At 35.2% G+C, this 15,313-nt stretch overlaps 2 protein-coding genes across 3 annotated transcripts; one reads left to right on the plus strand and one right to left on the minus strand.

Annotated features, from left to right (window-relative positions):
- The first annotated feature begins 949 nt into the window (after positions 1-949).
- Positions 950-3,041, plus strand: LOC113274264 (2-phytyl-1,4-beta-naphthoquinone methyltransferase, chloroplastic-like). 2 transcript variants are annotated; one of them, XM_026523703.1, is made up of 8 exons: positions 950-1,119; positions 1,220-1,284; positions 1,382-1,472; positions 1,596-1,684; positions 1,919-2,052; positions 2,152-2,213; positions 2,297-2,396; positions 2,476-3,041. In XM_026523703.1, exons 1-8 carry the CDS (start codon positions 958-960, stop codon positions 2,574-2,576), a joined length of 804 nt encoding a protein of 267 aa, XP_026379488.1. In that variant the 5' UTR covers positions 950-957; the 3' UTR covers positions 2,577-3,041. The 2 variants fall into 2 exon arrangements, with proteins under 2 accessions (XP_026379488.1, XP_026379489.1); XM_026523704.1 differs by lacking the exon at positions 2,297-2,396 and having other exon boundaries at positions 2,397-3,041.
- Positions 3,042-11,164: 8,123 nt separating this feature from the next.
- On the minus strand, positions 11,165-11,992 carry LOC113273138. Its single transcript, XM_026522904.1, has one exon. It carries the CDS (start codon positions 11,990-11,992, stop codon positions 11,165-11,167), a length of 828 nt encoding a protein of 275 aa, XP_026378689.1.
- Between the last annotated feature and the right edge of the window lie 3,321 nt (positions 11,993-15,313).

Genomic DNA, 15,313 nt, shown 5'->3' on the forward strand with positions numbered 1-15,313 from the left:
CAGTGGCTTGGAAATAAAGACGAAAGATCTCAAGTTGCAGGATCATATCAAGGGTTTGGAAATATGATGTAATAGACACGTATGAAAAGAATTAGAGCAGGGATGAGTAGTTATGATTATACTTCTGGTAACTAATGAAGTGTAATTTTATATCTGTAATTGAAATTGTAACTATGTATATTTATATAAACCGTTATACTTAATTAGAACTAATATATCAGAAAGGAAAGCAACGAAAAGTAATGTTTAATTGAAATTTATAACAACGTCTTGGTGGAGTTGTATGTGTACTTTTTAACTTTCCATACAAGTCATTAAGAACTTTTTATGGATTGCCTGATGAGTTTCGTATAAAATAAAATTATTCTTTGTCATTTTTTAGAGCTCGAAATACAACTTTATCATTGGTTTCACCCCTAAATCGATATCAATTGACAACCTCAAATAAAGCTATAAAATCTACAATTTGTTTTCTTATAGTTCCAAATCGACAGAACAACCAAGTAAAATTTCGACTAGTGAGGTTATCCATGTAAGTGCAGAAGTTTTCATAAATCCTTCGCCAATAACTCACATTCACTAAATTATTTTATCGTCGTTCCGCATGCTTATCCAGATAACATACTGCAAAGTTTTCATAAAGAGATAAATCTTTATCTACGATAAACTCTACAGAATTAATATATACTCGTAGTTGAGCCACTGCTCGGAAATTACGGGTTTATGGACGATAAGATTATAATCGTTGGGTAAAATATATGTTATCTGCTTATCGTCGGTCCAGGTCAACTTAAGAAGGAACCGACAAATGCACTAGTTTGACCATTTACCCTATCACTGTGGGTGTGCGCAGATTCGCTCGTCTCTGAATATCCAACTGGGTGCCAATGCCAGGGGTATAATTGCCAAAAGAGAGGAAATAAGAACTAGTTTGGATAGAACTCAAAAATACAATCAATGGCTTCTTCTTCTCTCTTCTTCAGTCACCCTCTTCCCTGTCCTTCACCTGCTCGTTATTTCTCTTCTGCCAAGAAAAATCTCATCTCATCAATTAGATGTTCTTCTGCTAGTACTCAGCGCCAAGAACTTTTTAACCGCATTGCTCCTGTTTACGATAATGTACACTTCGGTATCTTCATAGTTTTCCGTCTGCATCTACAGTTGGTATTCTTGATTTACTTTGCAAATACATTTTATGGTTTTTTATTTTGATGGGCAGTTGAATGATTTGTTGAGCTTGGGGCAACACCGTGTATGGAAACGAATGGCTATTTCATGGAGTGGGTAAGTACAATTTGTAATGTCTTGATTAAAATTTGAGCCTTCATTATCTTGTCTGAGTATTGAGAGTGAGGAAATGCTTATGGTTTTGATTTGGCAGCGCAAGAAAGGGGGACTGTGTATTGGATATTTGTTGTGGAAGTGGAGATTTAACTTTTCTTTTGTCTGATAAGATCGGTTCTCAAGGGAAGGTTTGGGAATCATACTTTACTTCAACTGTCTCTAATATATTCGATGTTTACCTTTGCCAAATGCTGATGCTTGCTCGCAATAATATATCATATTTGATTGCTGTTTTGTTTTGCAATTTGTAGGTTACTGGTCTTGATTTCTCCAGCGAACAATTGTCGGTAGCTGCACATAGGCAGGGATTACTTGAAAAACCATGCTACCAGAACATTGTGTGAGCATTGGTAACAGTTTTTGCATGCTTAAATGTAATGAATTTGAGTGTTTTTTAAATGACAGTAAGGATGTATTTAGGTGTTCACTGCCCACATGCACGAGTGTATGTTTGTTGCTCATTTGAAACACTATATATACGGGAATCCATTTGCTAATAATACATTTGAGGATACTGCCATTTTTCTTTTTCTCTTTGCTATCCTTCTCAATGACTAGGGATGACTTGTTGCAGGTGGGTTGAAGGTGATGCACTTTTTTTACCTTTCCCTGATAACTACTTTGACGCAATCACTGTTGGTTTTGGTCTGCGGAACATTGTAGATAGACGTAAGGCAATGAGTGAAATGCTTCGGGTTCTAAAACCAGGTTTGTTGGTCTTTGCTTCTTTTGTTGAAATAATACGCGATGATATGAGAACATCAGTAGTCTTACTACAAAGTTTTTATTCTCTTGATGGATTTACAGGTTCTAAGGCATCCATACTGGACTTCAATAAGAGTACACAGCCACTTACTACCTCAGTTCAGGTACATGATAAGATTTTGCACCTTCTAATGGTACTTGTATATGAAAATCAAAGATTGACTCTCTGTGCAATTCTTTTGGTAAGGAGTGGATGATAGAAAACGTTGTCGTTCCAGCTGCAAACAGTTATGGCCTTGCAAAAGAATACAAATACTTAAAAAGCTCAATACGTGATTTCTTAACAGGTGTGTTCTTCTTCCAAGAGCTTCTATCTTTCCCTCTCAAACCTCAGTATGAGCTTAAAACCGTATGCTACTGATGTAGGGAAGGAATTGGAGGAACTATCATTGGAAGTGGGGTTTTCTTGCGCAAAGCATTATGAAATTGGTGGTGGTCTGATGGGAAACTTAGTGGCGACTCGTTAGATGGTTGTCTACTACAGTATCTTTTGCCAGTTTCCCAATCTCATTGAGTAATTGGGTGCAAATCTAAAGAGTTAGTCTTGGTAATGGCATGGCAGAAATGGTAAGACGACATTTTTTTCCACAATTAGTTCAGTTATATAGGCACACTTCACTAAATGCCAGTCTGATTAGTCGAACAATATGGATGCAAGACCATGAATGTTGGCAGTCCGAAGTTCAAAGGGGAAATAGAATCTACCATTCTGGTCACTTTTCATGTTTCTGAGTTTTGGCATGCATCTTTGTTACCAATTTCTTCATTTAATTGAACCAAATGTATTGCCATCTGCTGTAAAAAGAATTTATAGACCAGGATATATGTACAATTGTCGCTCATGAGACCTCTATTATTGATTCACGGATCACATGAACGGAGTTGAGTTTGATCCACATGACAAAAAGACCATCTTGTTTGATCATTTTTTACCCGACATTTAACTGTTCACAATCGATCAAGTTTCTTTCCTTTGGAGTACAATCATTTTTTATTTTATTTTTACTTTCATCACCACTCTAGTTAACCCGCCAAATCTTCAGAGTTGCCAAAATGTAACCCATAGGCACTTTGCCATCTACCCATACCAGATCAAAAGAGAGGATTTTGGTTTTGGAAAATTTGAAGTACAAGTTTGGAAACAATTGTCATAATCTTTTAGATTCTTATAGATATATAATTTTGGATTATAATGGATTGATTCAGGATATGTTTAGATTTATAAAAATTGAAGTGGTTTACTAAATCACAATTGAAAACATCGGGCACCAAAATACACCACCAAATTTTTCATACGCAATCTGTATGGACAAACTCAATACAATTTCGAGAGTTAAAACTCAATCAAGGAAAGTGTCTAGAGTTATATCTCTATCTCTCTTGCGATTAGAACGTTTACAGAATTGAATTCGTGAACCTAATCACAAAGAGAATTCTTGGGCGGTACCAAAGACCAATGTCTAAGGATCAATCAAGTCGTATCCAACAAACTAGGTCGAACGTATCTACTTTAATTGATCAATGCACAACCTGTGATATTTCAATTATAAAGATAAACAATATAATATGGAAAAAGAAATAACACAGACACCAGAAATTTTGTTAACGAGGAAACCGCAAATGCAGAAAAACCTCGGGACCTAGTCCAGATTGAACACCAAACTGTATTAAGCCGCTACAGACACTAGCCTACTACCAATTAACTTCGGTCTGGAATGTAGTTGAGCCCGAACTCAGTCTCCCACTGATTCAGGTACAGTCGCGCTCCTTACGCCTCTTGAATCCCAGCAGGACTCCGCGCAATTGATTCCCTTAGATGGTGTCACACCAACTAAGAGTTGCTTCAACTCAATTGAAGACTTTAAACAAAATCTGCCTCCCACAGATTAAGCCTATATAATTGATTTCCTGATTTACGATCGAAACAGATGACGAGATCAAACGTAGGATCAAGGTGATGGAAATCGATAGCAATTTGACAGAAGTCTAGCTATCCTCAAAATCCGGACTTATGCAACCCGAAGTGCAGCCTAGATTATTATTCACCTCACAAGTATAAAACTTGTGGAATCACAAAATTGAGACGAAGAGAACTTTGTGATTTCTATCTATCTTGTTCAAGTGATAAATCAACAATCCAACAAGATCAGGATACTCAAGTTATCAAGATAAAAGATAACTGGACATGGCTTCACGAATTCCAATGAAGTCTTTGATAGTTGCTAAACCTAAAAGGATTTCTGGAGAGGACGACTCTAGATACAACTAGGATACACCAAAAAGTAGTGTCAGGATTTAAAGATCCCATTTTCCAAGAGTTCCCCTTATATAAACTTCAAACCATGGGTTGCTTTAGGTTTAAGCTAAGATAGCTTTCGAACCAAGCAAACAATATTCACCGTTAGATGAAAACTTTGAATCTTATTCACATGAATAAGATATACAGTCTGGTTAGGTAAATCGTAACCGAACCATGTACAAAGACTATGTTCAACATGGTTAGCCGAAACTAGCCGGTTTGAACTTAAAAGCTTAACACTCATTTTCATGAACACAAAGACATTGATCTTGAGTCACAATCATGTGATCAAATAAGTCTAGTTTTAATTAGAGAATTGATCAAATGCAAATAATCTCGTATAAATAATTTAATCGCATTTGAACACAATCGACATAGTTTGTAAGTCACAAAGTACAAATACATGAGCCGTTCGTGAATCGGATGAGTCATGGTACGTGGACCAGTTTGCAAACTTATGAGCAAAACCGAGTTTTGGAGTTGACATAACTTTTTCAGTTCACGTATCGGTTTGCAAACTTAGGTGCAAAACTGAGTTCCGGAGTTCACAGAACTTTTTCAGTTTGCGAACCGGTTTGGAAACCTTAAGACTTTACCGGTTCTGGAGTTCACAGAACTTTTTCAGTTTGTAAACCGGTTTGGGTACTAAACTGGTTCAAGAACATAGAAATGTATTGGTTCGCATACCGGTTTGGATACTTAAACCCGGTTCCGTTACCACAGTTCCAAAATAGTTTTTATACGAATATACATACCTATCCGGATCACGAAACAAACAGATTTTCCCATGATGTGTATATGAATATGCGTAAGACACAAATCTATAAGCCGATATATAGCTACTCTGCTATGTGTATGAGTACATGTAATACAACTTTAGATATATAATAGTTTTCTCAGTTCGTAAAACTGATAACACCGTCTTGTATTCTGAATATAGTAGTTCTATATTTTTCTCCATATCAATTCGAAACATTCCCGGATAACATCAATGACGCATATCATTGTTCCAGGCTATTTTCGAATGATAAACTTGAATCATGATTTGGTTCCGAACAATAAATTGTTCTCCAACGAAATTGATCAAGTTTGAAAAAATGTTCATTAAGCTTGGTCATTATATTTCGAGAAATTCGTAAACTAAATAATTAGTTCCTGACTCAAAATTCTTGTCTAATTAATTATGCGACAATCATCTCAATGATAGAAAGGTGAATATAACATGAGAAATAGGTAGTTCAGTCTTCACTTACCGTTTGTTGATGAAGTTCTCCAAAAGCTTCGGTTGATCTTCGCCTTCAAACGTTAGAACGCAAATGATGACTTGTTCGTTTCTCAACTACCTCTATCCTAGACTGAGAGTTAACTAATTATAGACTAGAAATCAAGATATAGTTTTCACAACTAAATTTTACAATAAGCTTAATATAGCAACACTTGTGAGTTCGACCGAGAAGTGCTCTAACAACAATATAGTTGAAAAAACCAAGGTCATCATGTTTTCATTTCACGAAAAACCATCCATAAGTTAAGGTTACATGGAGATAGGCGGTGGTTTGTTGATGCGTGTGGTGGAGGTTAAAAAACATAGCATTCTATGATAAAAACAAAAAATTCAGAAAGAATATTGTCCATAAGAATCCATGAAATTCTTGTGGTCTGGGTTGAGATAATAATTTACATATTTTGACTACAGATATCCATAGGAATGCTTATATATCTTGCCTAACTATCCTAAAACATCTAAAATGAATTGGATACTTAGGAAATCTACCGCAAGCTAAGGTAAAATTTATAAGCAGAGACCACAAAGCAGCAGTGGACTCAGTGGCAAAAGAAGCAAGGATCAGAAGACTTCAACATATGTCAAAGCACTTACACCAGCGAGTGCAAAGAGAGCATTATTTCTAATATTTTTGATAAAAATGAATTTATGTTAACCTTTTTCATAATATTTTTATATTGCATTGCTTAAATAATATATTAACCTTTTTCATCAAAAAGAAAAAAAAAAGAATTGAGTACTTAGGAAATATGTGGAATCTAAGAAAATCCAATTTGAATGTCATAAATATTTAGCGATTCCTTAAATATCCTAATTGAATACTTATGAGTTTTTAAGATTATTAATTATCCATCTAAATCCCAATCTTCCTTTAGTAGGGTCGTGGCGAAGTATTTGGGTGTGATGTGACCAAAACGAGACCTATATAAGTAAAAAAAATCTTTTTTCTTGTGATTTTATGTATTGTATAAAAAAAATGTATCAGGCAATCAAGTGACAAATTGTGCTATTTTGGCGTGATACCATTCACGAATCCACCATCTAAAGAATCAAGTCGAAGGCTTCACCACAGATCAAGCAGAAAAAACAGAGATAGACAGGTAATGTACGAGCATTACAACTCAGCATCTGGACTCAAATGCATGAACAACATCTCAGATCAATTGCATCTAAACCCATTATCAACAACCAAGTTCCTATAGGCACCACCTTAGTCATCAAAAGTACATCATTTCTTTGGGAAAGCAACGAACAAGGGCCTACCGACCCTCGGCACCCTAAACCATTTACACGTCGCCAATTCCGACATCTACTCTTGATGCAATATCGGATTCGGAGACTGCTGCTTACATTCCGCTCCGCCATCATGTTGCTGAAGATTTTGGACATGCAAATCCGATTGGAACTGATGAATCTTTTACCACATACCCTCGTGTAATAACTATTTATTAATTTAATTAATTTCATCCTTCAAAAAAAATTGCCAAAAAAAAGTCTAGAAATACATTTCCTGACGAAGATTGATCTTTTTACCTTTTATGACGCGAAATCATCAATTATCTTTGTAGTTTTTACGGGTGGTAACATGTAAAACTATATGTTACCAAACTCGGCGAAATCCTGTGGATTTTTTACACAAATGTTTTGGTCCTTATTGCGCTAGTAGAAAGAATTTTCTAATATTCTTCAATAAGTCTCAAGTTCGTTGCACGGTGTATAAATTATATAAATGAAGTTGTTTCATGTTTTGATGATAAGCTTTCCCATATGTATCGTGAAATTAGTCACTTAAATATTGGTTTGAGTAGAATCCATATATACGTCGTCTTTGTTGAAAACAAAATATATGTTGATCTTCAAATAACCTCTTTGCACATTTTTTCAAGCAATTCTATTTATAACTTTCTAAGATAGTTTCCTCATCTTAAACTTATCAAGGAAAACCTATATCGAAGAAGAATGAGTACAACTATAAACAAACTAAAAAAATCTAGTTGGAAACGCTTATGTTGCCTTGTTAAAACCTCGCCCGGGAAACCCATAAGGACGAAAACCAAGATGAAAGAAAAAGAGGAACCCTTTCACCAGAAACACCATCAAAACCCATTTGAACAGATGAAATAATTTTATGGTTAATAACATGAGCTCCAGAAGAACCATGAGAATCATCCAATGGGGGAAAATCCACTAACCCAGAGATCGTTCCATCTTTAATCGTGTTTTCATTAACTTGATTTGATTTCATAATTGGTTGAGGATGAGAAAAATTTGGATTCTATATTCAACAAAAAAAATATCTAAGAAATTGCCTCTAACTTCTTCAGCCACGTCGCCGCTCACTCTCTCTCCTTTATGAGCATTTTTCTAACAACTAATTTCTATGAAGACTAGAAGAATAGTGGAACGCGTGTCTATTATCAAAGGTTTTTTTTTGAAGGGAAAATGGCTCAACAGAGTCCAATTTATTGAACTACCTCAAAGATTGAGGTTTGAAAGGATACAATGTGGTGGAGAATCAGCATTCCATCACATATTTACATTCTCATGCATAGCATGTTGACACAATAGATGCGCCAGGTTGTTCGTACTCTTATGAACAGATTAAAAGCTTACACCAACAAAAGAAGAAACAACATCTCTAATTTCTAAAATCAAAAATTTTATACTCCATGGGATATCAGTTACATCGCGTAGGATAGCCGGAGTAACATTTGTTGCATCTCCTTCAATAATGATTTTTTCGAACATAAACTTCTTACCCAATTCCATACCGATTTTACAGGCTACAGATTCTGCCAGAAAAGAAGAGGTAGCATCAAAAGTACTTGTTCCACAACCCCGAAATTTTCCAGTGTGATCATGTGCAATTGCTCAAGCAGTAGCATTTTTCGACACAAAAGCCGCATCCACATTGGTCTTGATGTATTGAGGCTAAGGAGGAGACCAACAAATGTTATGAGAAGCACGGGGACTACTATTTATGATATCTGATTTACCATCCATACACAAATCAACATCCAATAATGCTTTTTTAATCGCCACATTTTCTGAAAAATTATGTACGAAAAAATCATGTCATTTCTTAAGATCCAGAGATTCCACATAATGCACATCCTCTTAATAAACTCATTTTATGAATCTAAATCCATCCATTGAGTTAAAAGCTACTGTAAATTATCTAACGGAGAATTATAACTTACGTTCAGATTTGCTATTTCAAACACTAATCTTGATCGAGTACAATCAAAAAGGAGATGAGAAATAGATTCTTCTTCTTGCTGACAAAACATACAAGAAGTTTCAACACTACAAATAAACCTATGAATGTTGATTTTAACTGTAATTCCATTGTGAATAACTTTCCAGATGAAGATTTGAATATTTGGCAAAAGATTAGAGAAAGATGAAAACTTTTTCCAATGGAAAGCACTTAAACCAGATAAGGAAAGAGCATTATTAATCAGAAGATGATAGCAGGATTTGTTGTAAATTTACTTGATGAAGAGCAAGAACAAACTAATGTATCTTCTGATTCCACTTCCGAGCTTAAGTAAATCGACGTTATGGATTGAACCGTCTACGGAGGAAATAACTCATTTAGAATAGGAAGATTCCAAGATCTTGAGTTGGGGGAAATCAAATCAGAAACCTTGTTGATGTTATTAGGTAAATATGAAGGTTTGCCGATAAGATGATCTAACCATGGATCATCCCAGATATGAGTCTTGTTGCCGTCAGATACTTGCCAGAAAACTTTATTTTCGAGAATGTGATCACTACTACCAGGATACTCCATGTTGTTGTACATTTGATTGGCTTATCCACTGTCCATAAATAATTTTCCTGCAAATATTTGGCGCTTAACAGTTGCACCCACATTACGTCCTCATTTTCCAGAAACCTCCAAGTGAGTTTAAAAATGAGAGAAAAATTCATCAGCTCCATGTTTTTAATACCAAGACCACCACATTCCTTTCTTAATTCCATCTTGTTCCAGTTTATGAAATGCAGTTTTCTCACTTCAGTTGAGTGTCTCCATCAGAAACATCTTTGAATTTTTCCAATTTCTTAGGTAACATATTTTGGTAACACGCAAAACTCCACAAAATATAATGGAATTGCAGAGAAAGTTGATTTCGATAAAACCATTCTTCCGGCAGAATTAACAAAACGGATTCTCCAATCAGGAAGTTTTGAAGTTACCTTATCAATGAGGAAATCAAAACTGGAGATTTTGTAGTCTGACTTTAGCGTGTAGATGCCAAGATATTTATCCTCCGTCGTCATTTCTATTACACCCAAGTCCTCAATTGTAGTTTGTCTACTCCAGATGGGAATCCTTTTACTAAAGTGAATCGAATATTTGTCATAGTTAATCATTTGTCGTGACATCTTTGCATATTCCTCTAGCAACTTCATCAAGTTCTGCACATTTGTTCTTGTATTTTCACCAACAAAGAACAAGTCATCTGCAAACATTAGGTGTGTCATTGCAGGAGCCCACCTATTTAGTTTGTAACCTTGATGTAAACCCTAGATTTCGAATTGATGCGTAAGTGATGACAATCCTTGAGAGAATATTATAAACAATGTAGGAGAAAGTGGACATCCTTGAAGAATACCCCACTTACTTCTAAAAAATCCATGGGGAGAACCATTCAAGTTAACTGAAAAAGAAGTCGAGACACAAGCGATAATAAGAGAATGTACATTACCAGATACACCCAGAATCCCTAAAAAGTCAACCAGAAATCTCCAATTAACTCTGTCATACGCTTTTGCTATGTCCATCTTTAGTGCAAAGTGATCATTGATAGCCTTCGAGTTATTCATTGAGTGCAGTAAATCCTTCGCAATTATGATATTGTCTAGGATTTGTCGGCCTGGAACAAACGCATTCCGAGACCAACAAATAAAATCCTCCAAATATGTTTTAAGTCTATTAGAGAGGATTTTAGTTACTATCTTGAATAACACGTTACACAAAGAAGTTGGACGGAAATCAGAAAGAGAAGTATGGTTTTTTTATTTTAGGAATCAATATTATGTGTGTATAATTTAAAAGACCCGGAAAAGAAGCAGACCGAAATATCTATTGGATTGTTCTGTAAATATCATTACATACAGTAGACCAGCACTTTTTATAAGACACGGGAGAATAACCATCTGGACCCAGTGAAGTGAATGAACCCGTTTTAAATACAACTTTCCGTATTTCATATATTATTGGAACCCTACACAAAGCATCATTATCCACCGTGAAAACATAATTAGCTTGAACCGAGAACTGAAGAGAATCTGACATAACAGGTTGTTGGAATACGGATTGAAAGTGATGCACCAGAGCACGATAGATTTCACCATGTTCTGTTATCTAACTTTGATTATCAACCATTAGATCAATGATTGTATTTTTACTTCTTCTTTGTTGAACATAAAGATGAAAATGCCTCGTGTTTCTATCACCATCCTTATCCCTTGCGCTTCATATGTTGATCCCAATATGTAGCTTCCATAATATTAAGTTCAGTCATCAAAAGTTTTTCGCTTTGAATGTTTGTTGTTGTAGATCTCCATGACTGAATCTTTAGCAACTTAGTTTTTAGGAAAGCAATCTTGTGTTTAATACAAGCTATTCTTCTGCGACTCCATTTGCTCACGTTATCAAATAACTCCGGCTGAGAAAGCCACATCGCTTCAAACTTATAGTCACGCGGAGATCTGGAAATATTTCTGCATGTATTCAAAAGGATTGGTGGGTGATCACTTGCTAATCTTGGGATATGAAGAATCGATGCATACACTGGGTTGGCAACTGCTCTATCCAAACACTGACATATCAAACCCTCTATATTATAACCATTGGTACAAGTGTAAGCTGGACCGTTATAACCCAGGTCAACTAGATGGTTTTGTTGAATGAAATTATTGAAGTACGAAATATTTGAATTCAAAATTGGGAAACCTCCAAATTTTTCATCCTTAGAACACATAGCATAAATGTCTTCTATGACACACTTACAACCATCAAAATTCTGAACATGTTGAGTCATATTTTCTCCAAATCTAGCTCCTTGGGTTGTAATTAGAGGGACATAAATGCAGAAAAGATGCCATGAATTACAGCTATCACGATTCACCACAACATGGATAAAATTAGACGACTTGGAGATAATATATATTTGTATCTCTTCCTTCCACGGCAACCATAAACCACCACTTCCTCCTACAGATGAAACAATGAAAGAATTTTGAAACCCAAACTGATTAACTCTCTGTAAAGACATGCTTTCCAACATTTTAATTTCAGAAAGAAATAGAATGGAAGGAGTAGTACCTCTGAAGAATGAATTTAATGCTCTAATTGTTGGGGGGATACCCCAAACCCCAACAATTCCATGCTAAGATCACTTATCATGCGGCTGTTGAGGATTTGCGGCAGTACTATTCTTTGAAGAAGACCCTGATTTTAGTCGGAGGGGCTACGATGTGGTCGAGCCACATACTTTAACTATGTGACCCCTCTTTATATGTTGACATGTATTATAAAATTAAATATAAAGTCCCAAAACTATTTTATTATAGAACTTTTTAACTAAAGAAAGTTTTCACTTCCTACTTTTTCTCAAAAAATAAATGTTATTCGGGGATTTAAAGGGAGCAGGTTTTCAAGTTATATATGTGTCAAGAAATAAAAAAGGGTCATATACTCATTTTATGTGGACCTACCACATCTTATATGGAGGGGATTCCATTTTCCTTTGAGATTTCATATGTGGAGAATTAGTTCTTATGTAACCCTCATCTTGCCTTCTTTAGGGGTTTTGGCTTCCGTAGGCTGTTCAATCGAGAGAGTCTTAGTTTTTCCTTGAGATCTAGACAAAATTTTCCATTCTTTTCCATGAATATTGTCTGGTGGATTAGCAACCACTTCATTACTCCTATCAACCCCATTTAGCCTTGATTATGCCATAATCGTATTAAGGAAGTCTGGATTTCCTGTGACAGTTTGAATAATGTTAGAGCATTGCTCGGTCGAACGCACAAGTGTTGATATCTCAATCTTTTTGTTAAAATTATATCTTGGTTTCTAATCTACATTTAGTCAGGTCTCGGATTAGGAGAGAAGTGTATAGTTGAGATTCAGATATCATTGCGTTCTACCGTTTGAAGGCGAAGATCAACAAGAGATTTGGAGAACTTCAACATCAAAAGGTAAGTGAAGACTGAAACACCTATATCTCAAGTTTTCACCTTTCTATTTTTGAGACATTATTGCATGACTAAATTATACAGTACATGCATCATAGAAATTTCAAGTTAAGTTTATCTTGAATATCTTCTCGAAATATGACTATATAAGCTTAAGAACATTTGTTCATACTTGATGAATTTGGTTTAGAAAACTTTATTATTTATAGCCTAATTATGATACAAGATTTAATCATTTGAAAATAGCCTGGAACAATGATATGTGTCATTGATTTTATTCGGGAATGTTTCATATTGATTATTAGAGAGATATAAAACTATTTTTAATCTGGATACAAGACAATATGCATACCGGTTCACATACTGGGAAAACTATTATAAATCCAAAGCCGCAGTACATGTACCCAGTACACGTACCGTCTTAGCTTTAGTTCGGAAACGACTCTTTAGTACGCATACCCGATATCCATACCATAAAAAGTATGTTGATCGTGAACCTGGAAAGGTACCACATACCTAGTATGAAAATCGGAAAAGATATATTGGTTTCAAAACCAAATTAGTTATGCATACCCAGTATGCATAACATAGAAGATCTGCAAATTCCTGAACTCGTTTTTTCTGTTAAGGGTGTCCATACCCGGTACACGTACTATGACAAGAACATTCACGAACAAGTATAGTACATGTACCCGATACACGTACTTACCTTATCAAATATTTTCAAATGCATCAGAATTATTTCTATGAGATGATCGGCATTTGAGCAACTCTCTAAAAACACTATCTAGACATTTTTTATCATATGTGTAATTCATAAAAAGTCTTAAAGTGTTATATGAAAAATCTTAAGCTTATCATTCAATTGGCTTGTTTCGGATAACCTACATGAATAAGTCATCGTACACGGTTCAGTTACGGTTGATCCTAACCAGAGAATATATTCTACTATGTTAATCTCAAAGTCAAGATTTTCATCTGACGCTAATTATTGATTGCTTGGTTCCAAAGATATCTTAGCTAAAACCTAAAGCAACCTTGACCTTGAAAGTCTATAAAAGGAGAACCTCTAACAACTGGGATCTTTGGACCCCTGACACTATTCTTGTGTGTCCTAGTTATAAACTAGAGTCGTCATCTCCTTCAAACCCTTCTAGGATTTAGCGACTAAAAAGACTTCACATGGGGATTCGTAAATCAAGGTCCAACTATCATTATCTTGATAGTTCAAGTATCCTGATATTGTTTTGATTGTTGATCTGCCCACTCAAACAAGATATATAGAAATCACAAAGTATCTTCGTCTCATACTTTGTGAGTCCACAAGTTTCATCTTGTGAGGTGAATAACAATCTAAGCTTCTTTTCGGGAGTCATAAGACCGTATTTTGAGGTTTGCTAGACTTTGTATATTGCAATTGATTTTCTACCTCACCTTGATCTTTAATCAGAACGGAAATCACATATATGCTTATCTGTGGGAGGAAGACTGGTTTACAGTTTTTAATTGAGTTGAAGCAACTCTTAGGCTGTAAAGGACGTCATCTAAGGGAATCATTTGCGCAGAGTCCTGCTGGGATTCAAGAGGCATAAAGAGCGTGACTGTAATTGAATTGCTGGACGGTTTAATTCGGTCTCAACTATATTCCAGTCCAAAGTTCTGATAGTAGACTAGTATCTGTAGCAGTTTAATACAGTTTGGTGTTTAAGTCTGGATTAGCATTTGCAGTTTCCTCATTAATAAAATTTCTGGTGTTAATTCTTTTTCTGCATTATATTGTTTATCTTTATAATTAAAATATCACAGGTTGTACGTTAATCAATCAAAGTAGATATATCAATCCTTGTTTGTTGGATACGACTTGATTTTTCTTGGTTATTGATCTTTGGATTTGTGCAAGTACTCTCATGAATAATAAGGTTCACGGATTGGGTTTTGTAAAATTTTTAATTGTGAGAGAAAGAGATATAAGATCTTCATATAACTCCTTGATTGAGATTCATTAAGTTGAACTCTCGGAATTGTATTAAACTTTAGTCCATACAGGTTGCCTAAGAAAAAGTTGGTGGTGTATTTTGGTACCCCCACATTTTCAAATAGTATCCAGAGCAAAAGCCGGCACAGGAATATGAGAATACCTTGTAGAGTTTGGGTAAGAAACATAACCTTCATTAGAAATATGTTTTCCTCTGTTCAGAGTTACACTTCTATGATTCTCAGTATGTTGAATAAAAGTTAACCTAGATGGTCTACTTTCAATGTTATAGAAATCCAAAGAACTTCTTTAAATAACAACAAAATCAGGGATTACGATTTCTGATCTCAATCTTGTCCGGAAAGTTATTCACATTGTAAATATTGTTGTGGACCCGATGAAGATATGGTTGAGCAGTTGAGCGAAAATAAGT

Source organism: Papaver somniferum, chromosome 4, assembly GCF_003573695.1.
Source record: "Papaver somniferum cultivar HN1 chromosome 4, ASM357369v1, whole genome shotgun sequence".
NCBI classification, from domain to species: domain Eukaryota; kingdom Viridiplantae; phylum Streptophyta; class Magnoliopsida; order Ranunculales; family Papaveraceae; genus Papaver; species Papaver somniferum.

Coding starts and splice junctions, on each gene's coding strand:
- LOC113274264 (XM_026523703.1), top strand. CDS start 958: ATGGCTTCTTCTTCTCTCTTCTTCAGTCACCCTCTTCCCTGTCCTTCA. Junction 2,053..2,151: donor GCTTCGGGTTCTAAAACCAG/GTTTGTTGGTCT, acceptor ATGGATTTACAG/GTTCTAAGGCATCCATACTG. Junction 2,214..2,296: donor CACTTACTACCTCAGTTCAG/GTACATGATAAG, acceptor TCTTTTGGTAAG/GAGTGGATGATAGAAAACGT.
- LOC113273138 (XM_026522904.1), bottom strand. CDS start 11,992: ATGTTGGAAAGCATGTCTTTACAGAGAGTTAATCAGTTTGGGTTTCAA.